Source organism: Symphalangus syndactylus, chromosome 23, assembly GCF_028878055.3.
Source record: "Symphalangus syndactylus isolate Jambi chromosome 23, NHGRI_mSymSyn1-v2.1_pri, whole genome shotgun sequence".
Lineage (NCBI taxonomy): Eukaryota > Metazoa > Chordata > Mammalia > Primates > Hylobatidae > Symphalangus > Symphalangus syndactylus.
In genome coordinates this window covers 46,253,550-46,275,581 of record NC_072445.2, presented here as the reverse complement: position 1 = coordinate 46,275,581, position 22,032 = coordinate 46,253,550, and the positions used below count along the sequence as shown (strand labels likewise).

At 43.2% G+C, this 22,032-nt stretch overlaps 1 protein-coding gene and 1 pseudogene across 2 annotated transcripts in view; one reads left to right on the top strand and one right to left on the bottom strand.

Moving 5' to 3' along the window:
* KIAA0319 (KIAA0319 ortholog) overlaps positions 1–22,032 on the bottom strand; it is an 89,750-nt gene that overhangs the window by 46,265 nt on the left and 21,453 nt on the right. The window contains exons 2-3 of one of the 2 annotated variants that reach the window (XM_055263635.2): positions 11,036–11,195; positions 5,860–6,605 (exon numbers count right to left, since the gene is read on the bottom strand). In XM_055263635.2, the coding sequence (XP_055119610.2) occupies positions 5,860–6,605; positions 11,036–11,195 (906 nt within the window). Of the gene's footprint in view, positions 1–5,859; positions 6,606–10,613; positions 10,642–11,035; positions 11,196–22,032 lie in introns of those variants that run through there. The other variant, XM_055263636.2, reaches the window with a different exon arrangement.
* Positions 7,987–9,822, top strand: LOC129473292 (keratin, type II cytoskeletal 8-like; annotated as a pseudogene).

Below are 22,032 nucleotides of genomic sequence, written 5' to 3'. Positions count from 1 at the left end.
AGTCAGTAACTGTGTGGGGCCAGGTAAGTAAAACTCAGACTAAGAATATAGAAGGCCCACAGGGGCCATGTGCAGTGAGAAACTCACAGAAAAAAAAGCTATAATTCAAATGTAAATCAGAGAAGGGGCCAGTGGTGCTAATTGAAGAGACAATACTCTTTTCTACAGTTGAGAAAAGTCCATAAAGATATGGCATACATTTTGTGCTTGGAGGTATGATCACTTATATCATTACTAATAGTAACTGAGCCCCTACTGGGTTCCAGATATTTACTAGGCAACTGGTGAAACCTTCTGCAACTAAATTTCCGGAACCAAAGCAAAAAAAAAAAAAAAGAAAAAAAAAAGACGAAATAATTAAATTAAGCTGTATTGATCAAACTAAGGGAAACCAATTGACCAACATTTTAAAAATCAGGTAGTGGGTTTACTAAATAATTTTAAGATGTTTGATTTAATTGAATTTTCAGGCATCTGGGTTTGTGAAGTGAGTGCTATGGATTAAGCTGTTCATTGAATCTGTGCTAAGAATAGCATGAAATTCAGAATTACTGCAAACCAGGGCTGCGGAATAGGTGTCCATAACATTTTATACTGGGCCTCTGCAAATCCCATAGGATGAATTGAATTTTTTTTTTTAATCAAGTCCTGAAAAATTATTGCCAAGTTGAAATCAAGAATGAAGGTAGACAGCGGTCAGGGAAATTAAGGCACCTTGGGCCAAGGTTTCACTAAGCCAGAAATGGCTGAAGGGGAAGAAAACTCTCATCCTGCTCTTCTCTAAAACATTCACTTTTCCACCATGCTGCCTCTCCAGGCTGGAATCACATGCCAGTTCTTCCCTTCACTATTCAGTAATCCACCCACAACCTCCACCACGGAACTCCTCACTAAGTCATCAGGACACAAGGTCCTCTCTGACAAACCCCTCCAAAGAAAGATCAATCCTCTATGGAAGCCACTGAGCACCAGCATCACCCATTTCGGCCTTCAAGTTAACCTGGGCCTCGTCAGCAAAAGTTTCAAATGGCTCTTGTTTCTATGTTCTCTACTCATTTACTTTAAAACAACTTGTTTTAGGTGATTTCTCTGGTCTCGTCCACAGGAAAACACAGTAGCAAAAAATGTCCTTTATCCTCTACAAGTTTGATCTTGATTTATTTTTCCTAGATACCCTATTCAATGGCACTATTTTATGCATAGTACTGTTATGAACATTCATGTACAAGTTTCTATATGGACATGTTTTCTTTCTCTTGTGTAAATACCCAGAAGTGGAATTCCTGGGTCATATGGTAACTCTACCTTTAACATTTTGAGGAAATGCCAAGACTGTCTTCCAAAGCAGCTACACTGGGGCCAGGCATAATTGCTCATACCTATAATCCCAGCATTTTAGGAGGACAAAGCGGGGAGGATTCTTTAAGCCCAGGAGACTGAGACCAGGCTGGGCAACAGAGTGAGACTCTATCTCTACAAAAATAAAAATGAAAAAATTAGCTGGGCACTGTGGTCCCAGCTACTCAGGAGGCTGAGGTGAGAGAATCACTGGAGGCCAGGAGTTTAAGGCTGCAGTAAGCCATGCTGCACCGCGGCATTTTGACCTGGGTGCGGAAGAAGACCCTGTCTCTTAAAAAACAAAAATCAAAAACAAACCAAAGTGGCTGCAACATCTCACATTCCCACCAGCAGTGTATGAGAGTTCCAATTTCTCTGCATCCTTACTAACACTTATTACGTATTTTTAGTTTTTACTCTAGCCATCTAGTAGATGTGAAGTGGTATCTCATTGTGGTTTTGACTTGCACTTCCCTAAAGATTAATGGTGCTGAGCATCTTTTCATGTGTTTCTTGGCTATTCTTCTATGATCTTTGGAGAAATTCTATTCAGATCCTTCGCCCATGTTTGAGTTGGGTTATTTGCCTTTTTAAGTTATAAGAGTTATTTATATATTCAGTATACAATATTTATGGTATATTGATCCCATTGTATGGTATATTTATTCCATCAAGAAAGCTTTACTTTTTTGATGTTGTCATCTGAAATACCAAAGTTTCTACTTTCAATTAATTCAAATTTACCATTTTTCTATTTCATTGCTATGCTTTTGATGTACTAAGAAAGAATTGCCTAGCCCAAGTTTACAAAGATTTATGCTGAGATTTCTTCCATGTCTTTTATAGTTTTAACTCATATATTGAGATTGTTGGTCCATTTTGAGTTAATTTTTTTAAAATAAGGTATGGGATAGGGGTCTAAATTCCTTCTTTTCCATGTAAATATCCAGTTGTCCTAACACCATTTGTTGAAAATACTATTCTTTCCCCATTGAATTTTCTAGATACCTTTACCAAATACAATTGAACTATTTTACATAATTTTTTGGTGAGAGAAAAGATCTTAGTTTCTGTCATCAATTCCAAACTTTGCACTGCATCAGAATGAAATAATGTTTCTTTTCTTTCTTTTTGTTTTAAGAGATGGGGTCTCACTGTGTTGCCCAGGCTGGTCTCTCACCCGTAGGCTCAAGAAATTTTCCTACCTCTACCTCCCAAGTAGCTGGGATTACAGTTGTGCATCAGTGTATTGGACTTGAGTAAATGATTTCTTATTATGCTATGCATTAATTTTTATGAACACTTATTCAGAGATTGTCTACAAATCTAATGTACTTTAGAGGAAAATTTGTATTTCAATGGAAAGCAGCATGTTATCGGTGGGGCAAGGTGGCTCACATATGTAATCCTAGCATTTTGGGAGGCCAAGGCAGGCAGATCACTTGAGCTCAGGAATTTGAGACCAACCTGGGCAACACGGCGAAATCCCATCTCTACCAAAAACATAAAAATTAGCTGGGTGTGGCAGCACATGCCTGTAGTCCTAGCTACCTTGTGGGGCTGAGTTGGGAGGACTGCCTGAGCCCAGGAGGTCGAGGCTGCAGTGAGCTGAGATCACGCTGCTCCACTCCAGCCTGGGTGACAAAGTGAGACCCTGTCTCAAAAAATTAAAATAAGATAAAAATAAATAAAAAAAATTATCTACTGGATACCTCTCCAGGTTATCTGACTCTAGTCGTTCTTGTATTTGAGCTATTTTTACAACTCTGTAAGTTATAGGTCATAAAAATGATAAAAATGGAAAATAATTCTTGTCTATAGACATGTAAATTCTCCTGTCTGCTAGAGCTTCAACTGAACTCCCTCCTTTCCTCACTGGAAACCCAGTTTTGCCTCTGTTTGCACACTCATTTCAATATATTTTTTAACCTATGAATGTGCCTGTTCTTCAGGATTTCTTGTAGGATAATTATAATCTAGTTCCTTCAGTGATTAATGAGTAGAATAAAATCTCTAACACATATTCATTTTATATCTAAACAATTCACAATTTCACCTATTTGCATAATTATCTTTTTTTTTTTTTTTTTTTTTTTGAGACGGGGTCTCGCTGTGTCGCCCAGGCTGGAGTGCAGTGGTGCGATCTCGGCTCATTGCAAGCTGCACCTCCCGGGTTCACGCCATTCTCCTGCCTCAGCCTCTCGAGTAGCTGGGACTACAGGCACCTGCCGCCACGCCTGGCTAATTTTTTGTATTTTTTAGTAGAGATGGGGTTTCACCATGTTAGCCAGGATGGTCTCGATCTCCTGACCTCGTGATCCACCCGCTTCAGCCTCCCAAAGTGCTGGGATTACAGGCATGAGCCACCACGCCCGGCCCTGAATAATTATCTTTTAACAAAACCAACCTCAAAGAACTAATGAGCCAAAAGATTTTTGATAGAGCTTGATTTCAGAGAGTTCCATCTGTATAAACCAGGAAGTAAATGACTTGGCAACATGAGAGTAAATTATTTTAATATTTACTGATATGAATAAAGAACATGGTTAATCTCTAATACTTTCAGATTATTTTTAATTGAAAGTTTTTTCAGGCCAGGTGCAGTGGCTCACGCCTGTAATCCCAGCACTTTGGGAGGCTGAGGCGGGTGGATCATGAGGTCAGGAATTCAAAACCAGCCTGACCAATATGGTGAAACCCCATCTCTGCTAAAAATGCAAAAATTAGCCAGGCGTGGTGGCAGGTGCCTGTAATCTCAGCTACTCAGGAGGCTGAGGCATGAGAATCACGTGAACCTGGGCAGCAGAGGTTGCAGTAAGCCGAGACCACGCCACTGCACTCCAGCCTAGGTGACAGAGTGAGACTCTGTCTCAAAAAAAAAAAAAAAGAAAGTTTTTTCATTTTAATCCAATTATAAGTACGGAAAAATATAGACACTTCAAAATTCAGAAAAATATAAGCAGAAAAAAACCTTCTGATTAAATCTTGGCTGGGCATGGTGGCTCACGCCTGTAATCCCAACACTTTGGGAGGCCGAGGTGGGTGTATCATTTGAGGTCAGGAGTTCGAGGCCAGCCTGACCAACATAGTGAAAACTCATCTCTACTAAAAAATACAAAAATTAGCCGGGCATGGTGGTGCACACCTGTAGTCCCAGCTACTTGGAAGGCTGAGGCAGGAGAATCGCTTGAACCCAGGAGGCAGAGGTTGCAGTGAGCCGAGATCATGCCACTGTACTCCAGTCTGGGCAACAGAGCAAGACTCTGTCTCAAAAAAAAAAAAAAAAACCACTTAAAAATGACTTCTGGACCTTTTTAAACAATTTTTCATGGTTGAGATTATAATGTATAGTCAATTCAATCCGGCATTCCTCACTTATTCTAACATAAGTACTGGAATCTAAAAAAGGAAAACTTTTCCTTTAAAAAATTCTTAAAGTACTCCCAGCTTTTTTTTTTTTCTTTTTTACCTTATTTCCACCTATACTCAGCTTCCTCTGATCAACATGCTCACCACATTCTCAAGTCCTGACCAGTTTCCAAACAAGCAGCCTCTGAGCTCTCCAACTACCCTCTCCTCACCACACAGTTCTCATTGTGTGTCTCCCTGACCTCCTGCCATTAACACTTAGGCTTTCCATGTGCTTTTGAAATCGCTCCACTGCAGTGACCCTCATTCTTTTTTCACCTGAGCTTTTTCATGGAACGTTTTATGACGCTTAAGTTCTCTCCTTCATATCTCTCTCATCCTATCCAATTGTTCATGATGCCATGTTGAGTTTCTAGCAGCCAAAGCACCTGTTGGGTCTTGAAGAAACCTACTAGGGTGGATTTTCAAAGCCCCTGGGTGTATGTGCTGGCCCCAGGAACTTCTATACCATCTCCTTTTGCCTTAAATATCGCTAGAGTCTCTGGGCATGGTAGCTCACGCCTGTAATCCCAGCACTTTGGGAGGCCAAGGCGGGTGGATCACGAGGTCAGGAGATCTAGACCATCCTGGCTAATACGGTGAAACCCCGTCTCTACTAAAAATACAAAAACATTAGCCGGGCGTGGTGGTGGGCACCTGTAGTCCCAGCTACTCGGGAGGCTGAGGCAGGAGAATGGCGTGAACCCGGGAGGTGGAGCTTGCAGTGAGCTGAGATCAGGCCACTTGCACTCCAGCCTGGGCGACAGAGCGAGACTCTGTCTCAAAAAGAAAAAAAAAATCGCTAGAGGCATTTCTAAGGAGAAGTGTTAAGTCATCATGAGCTGGCTGACTCATGAAGGCAGAACTATTTGTTCTTTTTAACAGCCTGGCCATGGAGGCATAGCAAAGGAATGAGATGTTCCACTTCCTAGAAATCTCTGAGAGACAGAGACAGTGACAGAATCTTGCCACCACCTGAGACATGTGCCCTTAGGTTGAACCTCCTTAAGCTCATACAGCCTGAAGGAGTGCCCGGCTCCTGAAACTCAGCCCCTCCTACGGTCTGCCCCACTCAGCCCATCCCACCCCCAAGCACATCCTGAACACACCCACCTCTTTTCCAGAGCTGCTGCTGGATTGTTCCTGGAGCTGAGAAGCCTTTTCTTTCTCCAACACCTCTCCTGAAGATGAAGTAGTCGGCAAGGGAAGCAACACACTTCTCTCAGGGAGTTTTGGGGCAAGGGTTGAAGCCGACTCATTCAGGTAATGGAGCTCGGAGTCCTGCTGTGTCTCCGCTGGCACTGCAGGGCTGTCTCCAGCAGAGGAGTTGAAGCCCCCCTCGCTGCCCAGCAGTAGGCCCCAGTCCGTGTCATGGGCACTCCCTCTGGGCTCCTGCTTGCCACTGGGTTGCAAGAGGTCCTTCTCCAGCTCCCGGTAGTCATCTGAGTACTCTGACATCTCCTCTAGGCCCCAGTCTTTGCCTAGAAAGGGCAAGTCCTTTCTGATATCCTCAGGTGAGTCCCCCCAGATCCCCGAGGGGGAGCCCCTGTTCAGCATCATGTCCCCGTAGTCCAGCAGCTGTGCAGGCCTCTGAACAGGCCTGAGCACAAAAGTGAGATAAGACCTGATGGGGCCCATCTTCTTGGGCTCACAGTTCTCTTTGTGGGGGCAGCTCACCAGGTAGCAGCGGCCCTCGAACCACCAGGCCAGGTCACAGCTGGACAGGTCACAGCAAGCAGCCGTGCAGTCTACGACAGGGAAGGTGTGAGACACCCGCATGATTCTGGTGGTTTCCAAGTTAGGTGAAATGACTGCATTGGAATATGTCCTCCCTTCGCTGCACTGCTTACAGGCACAACCTTTAAACAAAGCAGTTTCTAATGAGGGAGAGAGGCATATCACAGGGAAGCACCTCCAGCTTAAGAAACCAGGAAAAGGGAGTCTTCTCAATCCCTGGCCAGTCTGGCAAGCAAATAAACAATCAGCATTTCCCACAGAAAGATCACAGCAATCCATCAAACCATCCATCCATACATTCATCCTCCTACCTTCCCACCCACTCATTCATCTTCCATCCACTCATCCTTCCATTCATCCACCCGTCTTTCCTCCTGTCTTTCCACCTTTCTACCCATCCATCTATCCATCCTTTCACCCACATACTCACCCATCTACCCTTCTACTTTTCCATCCATCCATCCATCCACCCATCCATCCATCCATCCTCCCATCCATCCATCCATCTTTCTATTCTTCTACCTTTTCACTCATCCATCCATCACTCCACCCCTCCACCCATCCACCCACTCATCCATCCAGAGATTCTTACACCTATCCATGCACCCTTCCCTCCATTTGTTATTTTTTCATACAGTTTCACTCCATTTACTTAACAGAAACATTCTTCTACATTATATTTATATTATTTAAAATACTTTGTTCCTCACATAAAATTCAATTATACAGGTTTACTTTACAAAATAGCATCATGTCTTTGTTTTATTGTTAATTGATTTTAAGTCTCACAGGCTATTTTAATGGTGGATAAATTGACAGGGAAGCAAACTGTCACAAGGAGGCAAGGAGACCTTTGTAAGGCAGAAGCCTCCAACTCAAAGCTTAGGGCAGTTTGCAGTGTGGCTGGAGGTGGTGGATTCCTTGGCACACCTCTGGAGTGCACCATTCCTTTGTTCTGCAAAAAATCACCTGAATGGGGGCTGTTTAGATATACATACCTTAAAAGCAAAGATCTTAATGCTAAATAAAGAAGTTTGAGAAGGTGGGGCTCCCAACAACTAAATCATTCTTCATTTGCTCCAAGTTGCCATAATTACTTCAGAATCTATTAGAGACACTCTAGAAAGCTATTCTATCAAACTGGAGACCAGGGAACCTGTCGCCTATGTTTGTACGCTCTATAAATCCTAGCCCAATCTGTGGGAATACTAGTTACTTGATGATTGTTGACAAATTACTAAAATCACTGGTTAGCCTTTATAAAGGTAAAAAAGATAGAGAAGGCTGAGTGTGATAGTTCACACCTGTAATCCCAGCACTTTGGGAGGCCAACATGGGAGGATTACTTAAGCCCAGGAGGTTGAGGCTGTAGTGAGCCATGATGGCACCACTGCACTCCAGCCCGGGTGACAGAGCAAGACCCTATCTCAAAAAAAAAAAAAAAAAAAGCACCTAGAAGCATCTGCACTGTCTTGAATCTCCACCTGGTTCAGCCCTCCTGCCTCCACCATGTCCATCAAGGTGACCCATAAGTCCTACAAGATGTCTACCTCTGGCCCCTGGGCCTTCAGCAGCCACTCCTACACAAGCGGGTCTGGTGCCAGCATCAGCTCCTTGAGCTTCTCTTGAGTGGGCAGCAGCAGCAGCTTCCAAGGTGGCCTGGGCACCAGTATGGGTCTGGGTGGAGGCTATGGCGGGACCAGTGGTATGGAGGGCATCACAGCCGTCACAGTCAACTAGAGCTTGCTGAGCCCCCTTAAGCTGGAGGTGGACCCCAACATCCAGGCCATGTGCACCCAGGAGAAGGAGCAGGTCAAGACCATCAACAACAAGTTTGCCTTCTTTATCAACAAGGTATGGTTCCTGGAGCAGCAGAACAAGGTACTGCAGACCAGCTGGAGCCTCCTGCAGCAGCAGAAGACAGTTTGGATGAATGTGGACTGCATGTTCAAGAGCTACATCAACCTTCGGCAGCAGCTGGACACGCTGGGCCAGGAAAAGCTGAAGCTGGAGGCCGAGTTTGGCAACACACCAGGGCTGGTGGAGGACTTCAAGAACAAGTACAAGGACAAGATCAATAATTTTACAGAAGGCTGGGCGCGGTGGCTCACACCTGTAATCCCAACACTTTGGGAGGCCAAGGCAGGTGGATCACCTGAGGACAGGAGTTCAAGACCAGCCTGACCAACACGGTGAAACCCTGTCTGTACTAAAACTACAAAAATTAGCTGAGCATAGTGGCGGGTGCCTGTAATTCCAGCTACTCGGGAGGCTGAGGCACGAGAATTGCTTGAACCCAGGAGGCTGAGGTTGCAGTGAGCCGAGATCATGCCATTGCACTCCAGCCTGGGTGGCAGAGTGAGACTCCATCTCAAAAAATAAATAAATAAATAATTTAAGCGACGGAGAATGAATTTGTCCTCATCAAGAAGGATGTGGATGAAGCTTACGTGAACAAGGTAAAGCTGGAGGAGTCTCGCCTGGAAGGGCTGAATAACAAGATCAACTTCCTCAGGCAGCTGTATTAGAGGGGATCTAGGAGCTGCAGTCCCAGATCTGGGACACATCTGTGGTGCTGTCCATGGACAACAGCTGGTCCCTGGACATGGACAGCATCATTGTTGAGGTCAAGGCCCAGTACAAGGAGATTACCAACCACAGCCAGGCCGGGGCTGAGAGCCTGCACCAGGTCAAGTATGAGGAACTGCAGGCGCTGGCTGGGAAGCACAGGGATGACCTGCATCATACAAAGACGGAGATCTCTGAGATGAATCAGAATATCAGCTGGCTCCAGATTGAGACTGAGGGCCTCAAAGGCCAGAGGGCTTCCCTAGAGGCCACCATTGTGGATGCCGAGCAGCATGGGGAGCTGGCCATTAAGGATGCCAATGCCAAGCTGTCCAAGCTGGAGGCCACCCTGCAGTGGGCCATGCAGGACATGGCATGGCAGCTGCATGAGTATTAGGAGCTGATGATCATCAAGCCAACCCTGGACATCAAGACTGTCACCTACAGGAAGGTGCTGGAGGGCGAGGAGAGCTGGCTGGAGTCTGGGATGCAGAACATGAATATACATACGAAGACCACCAGTGGCTACTCAGGTGAGCTGAGCTCAGCCTATGGAGGCCCCACAAACCCTGGCCTCAGCTACAGCCTGGGCTCCAGCTTTGGCTCTGGTGGGTGCTCCAGCTCCTTCAGCAGCACCAACTCCTTCAGGGCCATGGTTGTGAAGAAGATCGAGATTTGTGATAGGAAGCTGGTGTCTGAGTCCTCTGATGTTCTGCCCAAGTGAATGGCCACAGCAGCCCCTCCCAGCCTACCCCCTCCTGTGACTGCCCCAGAGCCTGGGGAGGCCACTGTGCAGGGGAGCATAGGGAACAGGAGACCCACCTGAGGCTCAGCCCTCACCCTCAGCCCACTCGCGGGGCATCCTGCCTGGGGTATCCCTCTTGCCCATGCCTCCAGCCACAAAACAATTCAATTGGTTTTTTTCCAAAATAAACCCTCAGCTAGTTCTGCCAACTGCCAAAAAAAAAAAAAAAAAGAAGATAAGCAAATTGCAAATAACATTTATTGGGATGCAGTAACTCGGGAATTGATATTTTGAATTAAGGGAGAACACCTCATAAGAAAAGGGCAAAAAGGAATGAAAAAGTAGAGATTTGCAAGGGAAAAATATGGGTCTCTAAACATTAATGACATCATCTAAAACATTAATGAAGGTATTTTCTAGAGTATATTAAAGATGGAATAAGGGGACATTTTTTCTTACACGCTAAGCAGCAATGAGTTTAATAAGATGGATGGATGGAGGGGAGTAAGTGATCTACAAGTCATGACAGGGCTTTTCCAATGGCAATACTTTCTGGAGTGGCCCTCACATCATATAGAATGGTGCTGCCCAAAATTTGGGTGCTTCTGAATCATCTCCAGGTGCTGCTGAAAACCCAGGTCCCAGAGCCACAACCCTAGGAGTTCTGATTCAGTAGGTCTGGAGTGTGGCATGAGAAACTGCATTTTAACAAGGGTCTCGCTAAGGTTATCTTCATTATGGCTTTGTTACATTTTGACAAACTGTACATAACAGTTTTTCTAGTCATATTACCACCCTCAATCCTTGGTATACTCAAATGGGCTCAGCCAGCCCAGCCTACTCATGGGTCTTCTTAAATGATGCTCACCAATGATTTTTTTGCCATGTGTATCCACCATAAGCAAACTGAGTATAATGAAAATAAAGATTTCTGATAAAAGGAGGTCTGGCCTTTCCAGCCAGATCTAGTATGCAATTCTTTTCCATATACAAAGTTTTCCTAGTATATATGAAATGTGATTTTATTTTCCCATGGAATAGTCATGATAAAAATAAACTTAAATTCCTGTTTACAGAAAACCACTCATGCATGAGGTCTGCCTTTCATGCTTTTACCTGTAAAATAATTACATTGAAAAGCAAACCAACAGCACCTTCACCTCAGGTTGATCTGAGTTGCTTACACTAGTCAAGAAACTCAAGCCCAACACGGGTATCTCCAGGGTAGTAGTTCCCTACCTGCAATTGTCACCAGCAGCAGCAATGAAGAGAGCACACCTGTCGGGGGCGCCATTCTGCACCACACAGTGGGTGATGGCAGGCTTCTGAGGCGGCCCTGAAGAGCGTTTGGTGCAAGCTTCCTTTGATGTCTTTTAGGAGCCAGATTTGGCCTCAAGAACTTCAAAGGAAAAAAACATAAAAGAGGAAGAAAGAAAAGAATAGGTAAATGTAGAAACATCCAAAATTATTTCTATCATTCATTCATGTCAGTAGGAAGCCTGTCCTGGTCACATCACAGAGCCACATCCCAGGCAAACATCCACCTAGAGCGTTTGTTCAAATAGCCAGTATAGTTCCTAAGAAGAGCCAAAGAATTTCACGCTTACTCTCCTTACAAGCTGTGGAAATAAACGAGGACCAATCAAATGAGAAAAGCAAAGGCTATTTATTCAGAGCTTGTTACAGAAAGGCAGTCAGCCACCATCACTTGTTTTTGGCAGAGACTCAGACAGGCAGAGGAGTGGGAAAACTATAGCAGAAAAAGAGAAAGCCTCAGGTGTGCTCTAATTGGAGGCTGTTGCAGGGGGAAGCTGCAGGCGGCTCACTAGAAGTGGGGCATCCTATGTAATTGGTTAGGAGGCATGTTTGGCTTTCTCTGACTGGTCCAAAGTTGGAAGAAGGGATAAAAATTAAGGAAGCCATTAGTTATTAATCAAGTCCTGGTCATTCGGGGCTGATTGTTACAGAAGTTACTGTTTAGCTTCCAGGATTGTTTTTAGAGATAGCAATCTGGCTTCCTACAAGTCTGACTTATAGCAGGCTGGCTTCCTAGGCTGCTTATTGTAGATAAGGGACTGGTTTCCTGGGCTGTGGATTGTCAAAGTTCTATTTTATATTTGATCTGGCCATTGTCTGCTTTTATATCCAGGCTCTCAAAGCTAAAACTATGAAATAATGATGGAATAAATCATACTACTGTATTACATAATTTTTTTTTTTTTGAGGCAGAGTCTTGCGCCGTCATCCAGGTTGCAGTCCAGTGGCACAATGTTGGCTCACTGCAACCTCCGCCTCCTGGGTTCAAGTGATTCTTGTGCCTCAGCCTCCAAGTAGGTGGGATTACAGGCACACACTACCACACCCGGCTAATTTTTGTATTTTTAGTAGAGACAGGGTTTCGCCATGTTGGCCAGGCTGGTCTCGAACTCCTGGCCTCAAGTGATCTGCCTGTCTTGGCCTCTCAACGATTACAGGTGTGAGCCATCGTGCCCAGCCTATATTTCATGAATTCTAACACACAAATATTTTCACATTTTACCATTTCTGATATCAGGATGTCCTACAGTTGCAGATGGCCACGTGCCAGGCAGGAAGTGGATGGCATTGTTTATGCATGCACATCAGCTGTGCAGAACTGGAGTCAGAGGCTTGGAACAACATCCCAAAGACAACATGAAGCACTCTCTTAAGAAGTGCTGCATCCCGGCTGGGCGCAGTGCCTCACGCCTGTAATCCCAGCACTTCGGGAGGCTGAGGTGGGCAGATCACGAGGTCAGGAGATCGAGACCATCCTGGCTAACGCGGTGAAACCCCGTCTCTACTAAAAATACAAAAAAAATTAGCTGGGTATGGTGGTTGGCGCCTGTAGTCCCAGCTACTCTGGAGGCTGAGGCAGGAGAATGGCGTGAACCCAGGAGGTGGAGCTTGCAGTGAGCCGAGATCACGCCAGTACACTCCAGCCTGGGCGACAGAGCGAGACTCCGTCTCAAAAAAAAAAAAAAGAGAAAAAGAAATGCTGCATCCCCCAAAGCTCATGATGGCACACAGGTAATATGTGGAAAACCAACAGGTATCAATAACTGCATTGGCAAGTTATTGGGCAGGAAGAAAATTTAGGAATACCTTCATGTGTCAGTTATATGTTCCTTTTTACATATGCACAAGAATGATATATGATAAAAATTTGTCTAAATAAGCACCCCCTCAATCTCTTTCAATTTGTTTAAACATTCTAAGTGAGAAGAAAGTGATAAATCTTGGCTTAATCGACAGCATTCTTTTCCTTAGTGGTATTTAAAATAATCATGTATTTTATTAAATACAATTATTAGCATCTTACATTTCATTGAATTTAGTTAATATAAGCACTTTTTTTTTGCCTGGTACTTTCTCAGTGTGATCTTCACAACAACCCAGACATATTATTATCTCTGCATTAGATGATAGAATTGAGGTTCAAAAAAGTGAACTGGTTTGCCCAAGGTAGAAGAACCAGTACAAGGCAGTCTGGACTTGGATCTGCACTCCAAGTGCTTATTTCAAATACATAACAAAGGCTCCCAGGAGGAAACACACAAGTTCATGTTCAAAAAACCTAGATAAGGTTTCCTAATGTGGTGTCAGAATCCCGCTGTGAGTTGCAAGATGGTATGTTGCAATAAACTAGATTTTAGTTCCAGTTCACACCAGTCTCTCCCACTCACCCCTTCATTCCTCCTCCCTCTACACAGAGGATGTGTGGATAAAACCTTATAGGAGGATAAGACTCTTCTTCACCCCTGTTTTCAGAAGTACTGCAGTACTTTTAGAAATGTATAAGTGTTGTAGGGATGAAAAAGAGAGGGAAACACCCCGACAGATGTCTCCAGTCAGTTATTTAAGAACTCTCTGGCAGCCTAGTGGGGGCAGGAAATAACCAGAAAGGACAGGAGCCTGCAAACAAAATCAAACACATAACATTCGCTTAAGATGGTGTCTGGAAGTTCTGGGCCTTGTTTTTGAGTTTAATCGAGAAACAACTCAAATCACGAGAGTGCCGCCCGTTGAACTGCACGTAGGGGACTGCCATCAACCACACCGAGCACAGGTGCTGCCTAGCCTAACACCATCACTGGCCATGCTCTGGGTAGGTGAAAAGGGCCTTTAAGGTCCAGAGATGGGCTGAGTTAGACCCAGGGACAGGAAGGAACCAGAGTAAAGGTGAGCTAAGGTAAGGTCAGGAGGTGGGTGTAACACCTCTGTGTCAGTACAACGGACCTGAGGCCATCAGAACACCTGCTTTGATAAGGTAAAATGGAGAAAGAAAACAGTAAGCATTTCATTCATGCCTAAAACTCTAGAGGCAGAATACCTGGTTCTGCAAGGTTTGCCACCAATAACTCCCTTTGCTTCCAGTGAGGAAAGTATGTTAGAGATGGGAGGTGGAAGGAAAGACTGGCCATCTTCCATCTGCAGCCACTGACTACTCCCTAACCAAAGGGCAAGAGAAGAGCAACTGGCTTCCCAGAAATGACATTTATTCAGCTGCCCAAGGTGCTGGGGCCCAGAATAGCATCACTGCTATCAGCCAGGGACCACTGGTCAAGAATCCCATGGATAAAGATTTGGGCCTCCACCGTACCATATGGTACCTTCAGGCAAATTAAGAAAAGGCAGCTCTAAGAGAAGATACTGCTCTGAAGGAACACAGTTTGGCAAATGAACTATAAGCCAAATTCCCAATCCCATGCCCCTTTGGTGAATGCCTTTGGTTGTGCAAGGTACAACTTTCACAACCATATTGTACCTGGAAAGCAATTTATTGTCATTATCTCAGTGCAAACATTACAGGTGCTCAGCATAAAAAGCATTTCCTCTTCTCAATACCATATTTAAGGTTCTTTTTTGGGGGGTACATTAATGTAAGAAGACAATGCGTCTCCATTTCCTCAACATTAAAAGGCATATGGACTAGATGTTATCAAAAATTCCTTCAGTTCTAATAGCTTTTAAGTGTTGCTTTTTTGTTTTTGTTTTCGTTTTTATTTTGGGACAGAGTTTCGCTCTTGTCACCCAGGCTGGAGTGCAATGGTATGATCTTGGCTCACAGAAACCTCTTCCTCCTGGGTTCAAGCGATTCTCCTGCTTCAGTCTCCCAAGTAGCTGGGATTACATGCGCCAACCACCAGGCACAGCTACTTTTTGTATTTTTAGTAGAGATAGGGTTTCACCCTGTTGGCCAGGCTGGTCTCGAACTCCTGACCTCAGATGATCCACCCGCCTTGGCCTCCCAAAGTGCTAGGATTATAGGCATGAGCCACTATGCCCAGCCAAGTGTTGCTGTTTAAATACATAGTTAGTACTTTATGGGTTAAATAATCCTTCACATATATTATCTTATTTGATCTACTTGTAGGAACTGTTTCTGAGTTAGGAGTTCTCATTCCCATTTTACAGGAAAGGATGCTGAGTTTCAGAGTCAGTCTTTATACTCAAGACCTCAAGCTTTCACTGTGGCATCCCCACCCACTTTGCCAGTTCTGTGAAGTTCGTCCATTCCACTCTGGATTGCTTAAGACTTTCCTTACTTATTATTCAGTCTCCGCATGACCCAGTTCTCTTGATGGACTCATGCTCTCTCCTGCTGCTTGCCTTTTGCCCACCTCACTGTAGTTTTCTGTCTTCGTTAAAAGGGAAGAAAATATTTAAAGAATTTACATAGAAAGCCTGTCAAGCTCTTTAACAATTTTGATCAAAGGTAAAGTTTAATCAAGTGACAAAATAGAACTTTTAAAATAAGGCTTCACAAGTTCAAAATGTTATAAATAGTACAAGCCCATATATCCTTCCATAAACTCTGCATGGATCAATTGTATACATGTAAAGATCTGAAAGGAAATGTCCCCCCATGGTGAAAACTGGTGAGAATAATACATGCTTTTTTTCTTTTCCTTTTTTGCTTCTTTTCTGCTCTGTATTTTCTATTTTTTTCTAAACTGAACACATCTTACCTTTGTATTAATAAAATACACTTATAGATTTCATTTTTATAGAAGATAGATATTTTAACATGGTCATTCTGACATAGGTTTTTTTTTTTTTTTTTTTTTTTTTTTTTTTTTTTTGAGACAGAGTCTCGCTCTGTCGCCCGGGCTGGAGTGCAGTGGCGCAATCTCGGCTCACTGCAAGCTCTGCCTCCCAGGTTCACGCCATTCTCCTGCCTCAGCCTCCGAGTAGCTGGGACTACAGGCGCCCGCCACCGCGCCCGGCTAATTTTTTGTATTTTTTAGTAGAGACGGGGTTTCACCGTGGTCTCGATCTCCTGACCTCGTGATCCGCCCGCCTCGGCCTCCCAAAGTGCTGAGATTACAAGCGTGAGCCACCGCGCCCGGCCCTGACATAGGTTTTTAAACAAAATTACTGAGAGATGTTGGAATGGATGTTTCTTTTTTTTTTGAGACAGAGTCTCACTCTATCACCAGGCTGGAGTGCAGTAGTGCGATCTTGGCTCACTGCAACCTCCGCCTCCTGGGTTCAAGTGATTCTCCTGCCTCAGCCTCCCGAGTAGCTGGGACTACAGATGCCCGCCACCATGCCTGACTAATTTTTGTACTTTTCAGTAGAGACAGAATTTCGCCATGTTGGCCAGGCTGGCCTCAAACTCCTGACCTCAAGTGATCTGCCCAACTTGGCCTCCCAAAGTGTTGGGATTACAGGCATGAGCCACTGCGCCTGGCCAGAATGGATATTTCTGACTCCTCATATTGCTGGCCGTATCCTGTTCCTCAATCTCATTCCTTCTCTAGGCTTCCAGTCATGCATGACCCCTAGGCCATCTGAGAAGCCTCACCCCAGCTGAATTCTTTCCCTTCTTTGGGTGACGGTGATGACATCACTGATTCAGAGATGGGGTAAGGCTCAGGACTGGTGTCAGAGAATGAATGAGATGTGGGAATGGGGTGAGCCCAGAGATGGGGCCAGAAATGGGCAAAGCACAGAAAGGTATTCAACAAGTACTGATGGAACACTTCCTGTGCCAGGACATGGACAAAGGAGGGATGAAGGTCAGGGATGCAGAGAATGAGGCTCAAGGATAAGATGAAGGTGACTGTGGCAAAGACTGCCTGTTCAGTGAACATTCTCCATTTATTCCTTAGTAATAAAACTCACATAATTATCTGGGGCCCCAGAATACCCAGCTAACAGACTACGTTTCCCAACCTCCCCTCACCCTTTGCAGCTTAGTGTGGTCATGTGATTATACACTGGTCAAAGAGACAGAAAAGGAACTGCTGAATAAAACTTCTGAGGGAAGCTCTTTTTGTCCTCCTCATCTTTTCTTCTTCCTGCTGCCTAGAACAGAAAACAAGGTCTGCTGCCACCACAGCCATCTAGGACTACACAGAGGCCTTGAGAAGGCAAGCCAGTGCTGGGAAGATGCAAGGAGCTGGGTCCTTGAAGACGTGGGACTGCCTACCAGCCCTGGACAGCCAACCCTTGAATTCTTGAGGAAAAAATAAACTTTTCTCTCATTTAAGCCACTGCTTATCTTGAACATTTGTTTCTAAGAAGCCAGGCCAGGTGCGGTGGCTCACGCCTGTAATCCCAGCACTTTGGGAGGCCGAGGCAGGTGGATCACCTGAGGTCAGGAATTTGAGAACAGCCTGACCAATATGGTGAAACCCAATCTCTACTAAAAATACAAAAATTAGCTGGGTGTGGTGGCGCATGCCTGTAATCCCAGCTACTTGAGAGGCTGAGATGGGAGAATCACTTGAACCTGGGAGGTAGAGGTTGCAGTGAGCCGAGATCACGCCATTGCACTTCAGCCTGGGCAACAAAAGCTAGACTCCAACTCAAAAAAAGAAAAGAAAGAAAGCCAGACCTAATTTTATCTGATAAGTGACACTATTTTTTTTTTCTTCCAGTTTATGGGTTATAAAATACTTTGGTTCAGGTAAGATCAAAGCAGACACCTACAGAGAGTAATGGCTGCTTTACGGACAATGCAAACTATAAAGCCAAATGACAATCTAATAATTTTTAAAGTGGCAGATATACCCCTGTATTCTGAAATCATTTATATGGTAACTAACATATGCTTCCTTATACAAGCAATTAATTTTTTAGGTGTATGTATATTTTCTCTTCAACTAAATTGTAAACTTCCTGAGGAAAGCAATGAATTTAAAACATAAGCTGATACATTTATACTTCTAGGTTTTACTTATTTCTCATCTACTAATATTAACAATTTTAGTTAAAAAAATGAATGCTTAAGTATGCATTTTAAATAAAAATATGTTCCTTTAGTTAAAAACATTTTTTAAAATGACATGATTTCAAAATTGCTGCTCTCCATGCCAAATAACTTTGCGGTCCCCAACTGTGAATGAAGTAATTGGCAGCATACTAGAAAAAAGATGCTTAAATGCCAATTTAAGTCTCAAGGAGAAAACAATTTAAAAAATAAACAGAATATGAAATTATATCCACATCTGTTCAAATTCTAACAATTAACAACAACTAGGTAGAAGATGTAACAGAAGACTATAGCAATAGAAAATACAGAAAACATAACAGAGGACTATAGCAACAGCAACAGACAACAAATAGAAGACCTAAGGCTTACTTTAAGAAGGTATTTGCGTATCTATTTTAAGACAACTTTAAAATGCTACTGAGGGAAAAATAAATAAATAAATAAATAAATAAATAAATAAATAAAATGCTACTGAGGAACACAAAAAAAACCTTAAATAGATGGAGAAAAATCTTAAATAAATGGAGGAAAACATGAATAAATGTTCTTGGACAAATAGACTCAATATCATAAATATATCAGTGTTTCCTAAATTAATTAAAATGATGCTGGCAGAATATTTTTTTTTTTTTTTTTTGAGATGGAGTCTCGCTCTGTCGGCCAGGCTGGAGTGCAGTGGCGCAATCTCGGCTCACTGCAAGCTCCGCCTCCCGGGTTCACGCCATTCTCCTGCCTCAGCCTCTCCGAGTAGCTGGGACTACAGGCGCCCGCCACCACGCCCGGCTAATTTTTTTTTGTATTTTTAGTAGAGACGGGGTTTCACCGTGGTCTCGATCTCCTGACCTCGTGATCTGCCCGCCTCGGCCTCCCAAAGTGCTGGGATTACAAGCGTGAGCCACCGCGCCCGGCGATGCTGGCAGAATTTTTATTTAGGTGAATGAAAAACTACAAAAAATGAATTTTAAAGTGCACATGGGAAAATTAAGAAAAAAGGCCAAAAGTTTTTGAAAAATAAGATAATTGAGGGAAAACTGGTCCTACCATATAATGAAATATATTTTTTTTAAAAAAATCATTAAAAGAGGATGGTACAGGTGCAAAAATGGATAACTGAATGGTACAGATATCCAATAAATGGATCCAAATACTTCCAAGACCAAAGGACATGATTAAAAATGGCATGTCAAATCAGTGGAGAAGGGCAGGTGCAGTGGCTCACGCCTGTGAGCCAACCGCTTACACTTTGGGAGGCTGAGGCGGGTGGATTGCTTGAGCTCAGGAGTTAGAAACCAGCTTGGGCAATATTGCAAAACCCCATCTCTACTAAAACTACAAAAATTAGCTGGGTGTGGTGACAGCCACCAGTAATCCCAGCTACTCAGGAGGCTGAGGCACAAGAATTGCTTGAACTTGGGAGGTAGAGGGTGCAGTGAGCTGAGATTATGCCACTGCACTCCAGCCTGGGTGACAGAGCTGGATGACAGAGCCAGACTGTGTCTCAAAAAAAAAAAAAAAAAAAAAAGAAAGGCTGGGCGCGGTGGCTCACACCTGTAATCCTAGCACTTTGGGAGCCCGAGGCAGGCAGATCACGAGGTCAGGAGATCGAGACCATCCTGGCCAACATGATGAAACCCCGTCTGTACTAAAAATACAAAAATTAGCCGGGCATGGTGGCACATGCCTGTAATCCCAGCTAATTGGGAGGCTGAGGCAGAAGAATTGCTTGAACCCGGGAGAGGAGGTTGCAGTGACCCAAGATCATGCCACTGCACTCCAGCCTGGGCAACCAGAGTGAGATTCTGTCTCAAAAAACAAAACAAAACAAAAAATCAGTGGAGAAAAGGTAGGTTATTAAATAAAATGTATTGGAGAAACAGGTAGCAATTGAAAAAAATGCTAAGCTGTATCCCTGCACCAAGATAAATTTCTTCATCTTTTTTTTTTTTTAGCTTTTACAGGTGTTGAAATAAATTTCTAATGAAAAGCACAAGCCCATAAAAGCACTGTAAGAAACTATGAGACTGACTTTTGACAAGGGTTCCAGGACAATTCAATGGGGAAAGAATAGTCTTTTCAACAAAGGATGCCACAACAAACAGATATCAACATGCAAAAGAATAAAATTTGACCCCTACCACACAACATATACAAAAATCAACTCAAAATGGATCAAGACCCAAATATCAGAGCCAAAACTACAAAACTATTAGAAGAAAACATGGGTGTAAATCTTCATGAACTTTGATTATGCAATGGTTTCTTAAATATGACACCAAAAGGACAAACGATAAAAGAAAAAATAGATAAAATAGACATCACCAAAATGAAAAACTTTTGTGCTTCTAAGGACACCATCAAGAAAGTGAAAAGACAGCCCACAGAATGGGATGAAATTTTTGCAAATCAAAAATCTAATAAGGGATTTGTATCTAAAATATACAAAAAAGTATTATAATTCAATAATAAAGACAAATCCTTTTAAATATGAACAAGAACCTGAACAGATAGTTCTCCAAAAAAGATACATAAATTGCTAATAAGCTCATGAAAATATGCTGAATATCATTAGCAATCAGGGAAATCCAAGTCAGAGAGACAATGAGATACCACCTCATACCCACTAGCATGGCTATAATAAAAAAGACAATTAAAAACATTGTCAAGCATGTGAGAAACTGGACTTCTCATACACTATTGGTGAGAATGTAAAATAGTGCAGCCACTTAGAAAATAATTTGGTAGCTCTTCAAACAGTTAAACAGAGTTACTATATAACCCAGCAATTCTACTCCTATGTATATACCCAAGAGAAATGAAAACATATAGCCACAAAACAATGTGTACATGATACGGGAGTTAGGCCTGGCAGGGTGGCTCGCTCATGTAATCCCAGCACTTTGGGAGGCTGAACGGGGAGGATCGCTTGAGCCCAAGAGTTTGTGACGAGCCCAGGCAACATAGGCTGAGCCTATGGTTTTTTTAAGCCAACCCTGCCTCAAAAAAAAAAAAATTGTACATGAATGTTCATAATAGCCAAAAAGTAGAAACAACCCAAACATTCATCAACTGAAAAATGGATAAAAATAATGTGGTATATCCATGTAAAGGCATATTAATAGGCAATATAAAGGAATGAAGTACTAATACATGCTAGAGCATGATAAACCTTGAAAATATACTAAAAAAACAAAACCCAAAACATTATGCTAAGTGAAAGAAGCCAGCCAGGAAGAACCACATATTATATGACTCCATTTATATGAAATATGCAGGATGGTCAACTCCACACAGACAAAAGTAGTTGTTCAGGGTTGGGAGATTGGAAGAAAATGGGGAGTAAATTCTAAGATGTACAGAGTTTTTGCTTTTTTTTTTTTTTTTAAGTAATGAAAACATTCCAGGCCAGGGGCAGTGGCTCACACCTGTAATCCCAGCACTTTGGGAGGCCGAGGTGGGCAGATCACCGGAGGTCAGGAGTTCGAGACCAGCCTGGCCAACATGCTAAAACCCTGTCTGTACTAAAAATACAAAAATTAGCCAGGCATGGTGGTGGGCACCTGTAGTCCCAGCTACTCAGGAGGCTGAGGCATGAGAATTGCCTGAATCTGGGCGGTGGAGGTTGCAGTAAGCTGAGATCGTGCCACTGCACTCTAGCCCGGGCGACAGAGAAAGACTCTGTCTCAAAAAAAAAAAAAAAAAAAGAAAAAAAGAAAAGAAAAATATGGATAAATTGTATCCATTAATAAAATATATGGAGTTTTTAAATGTTTATGGAAAATCACCATAAGCACAGTAAAAGTGTCCACAACAAACTGGGAAAATATTTGCAACTCACATTGCAGACAAACGATAATTTCCCTAATACATAAGAGTACTTTCAAATTAATAAAAATTCAATAGAAAAAGTCTACCAACAGACACAACACAGAAAAGAAAATATAAGCACATTTGAAATACATTAAAAGATGTTCAGGCCCAGGGGCACAGTTGCTCA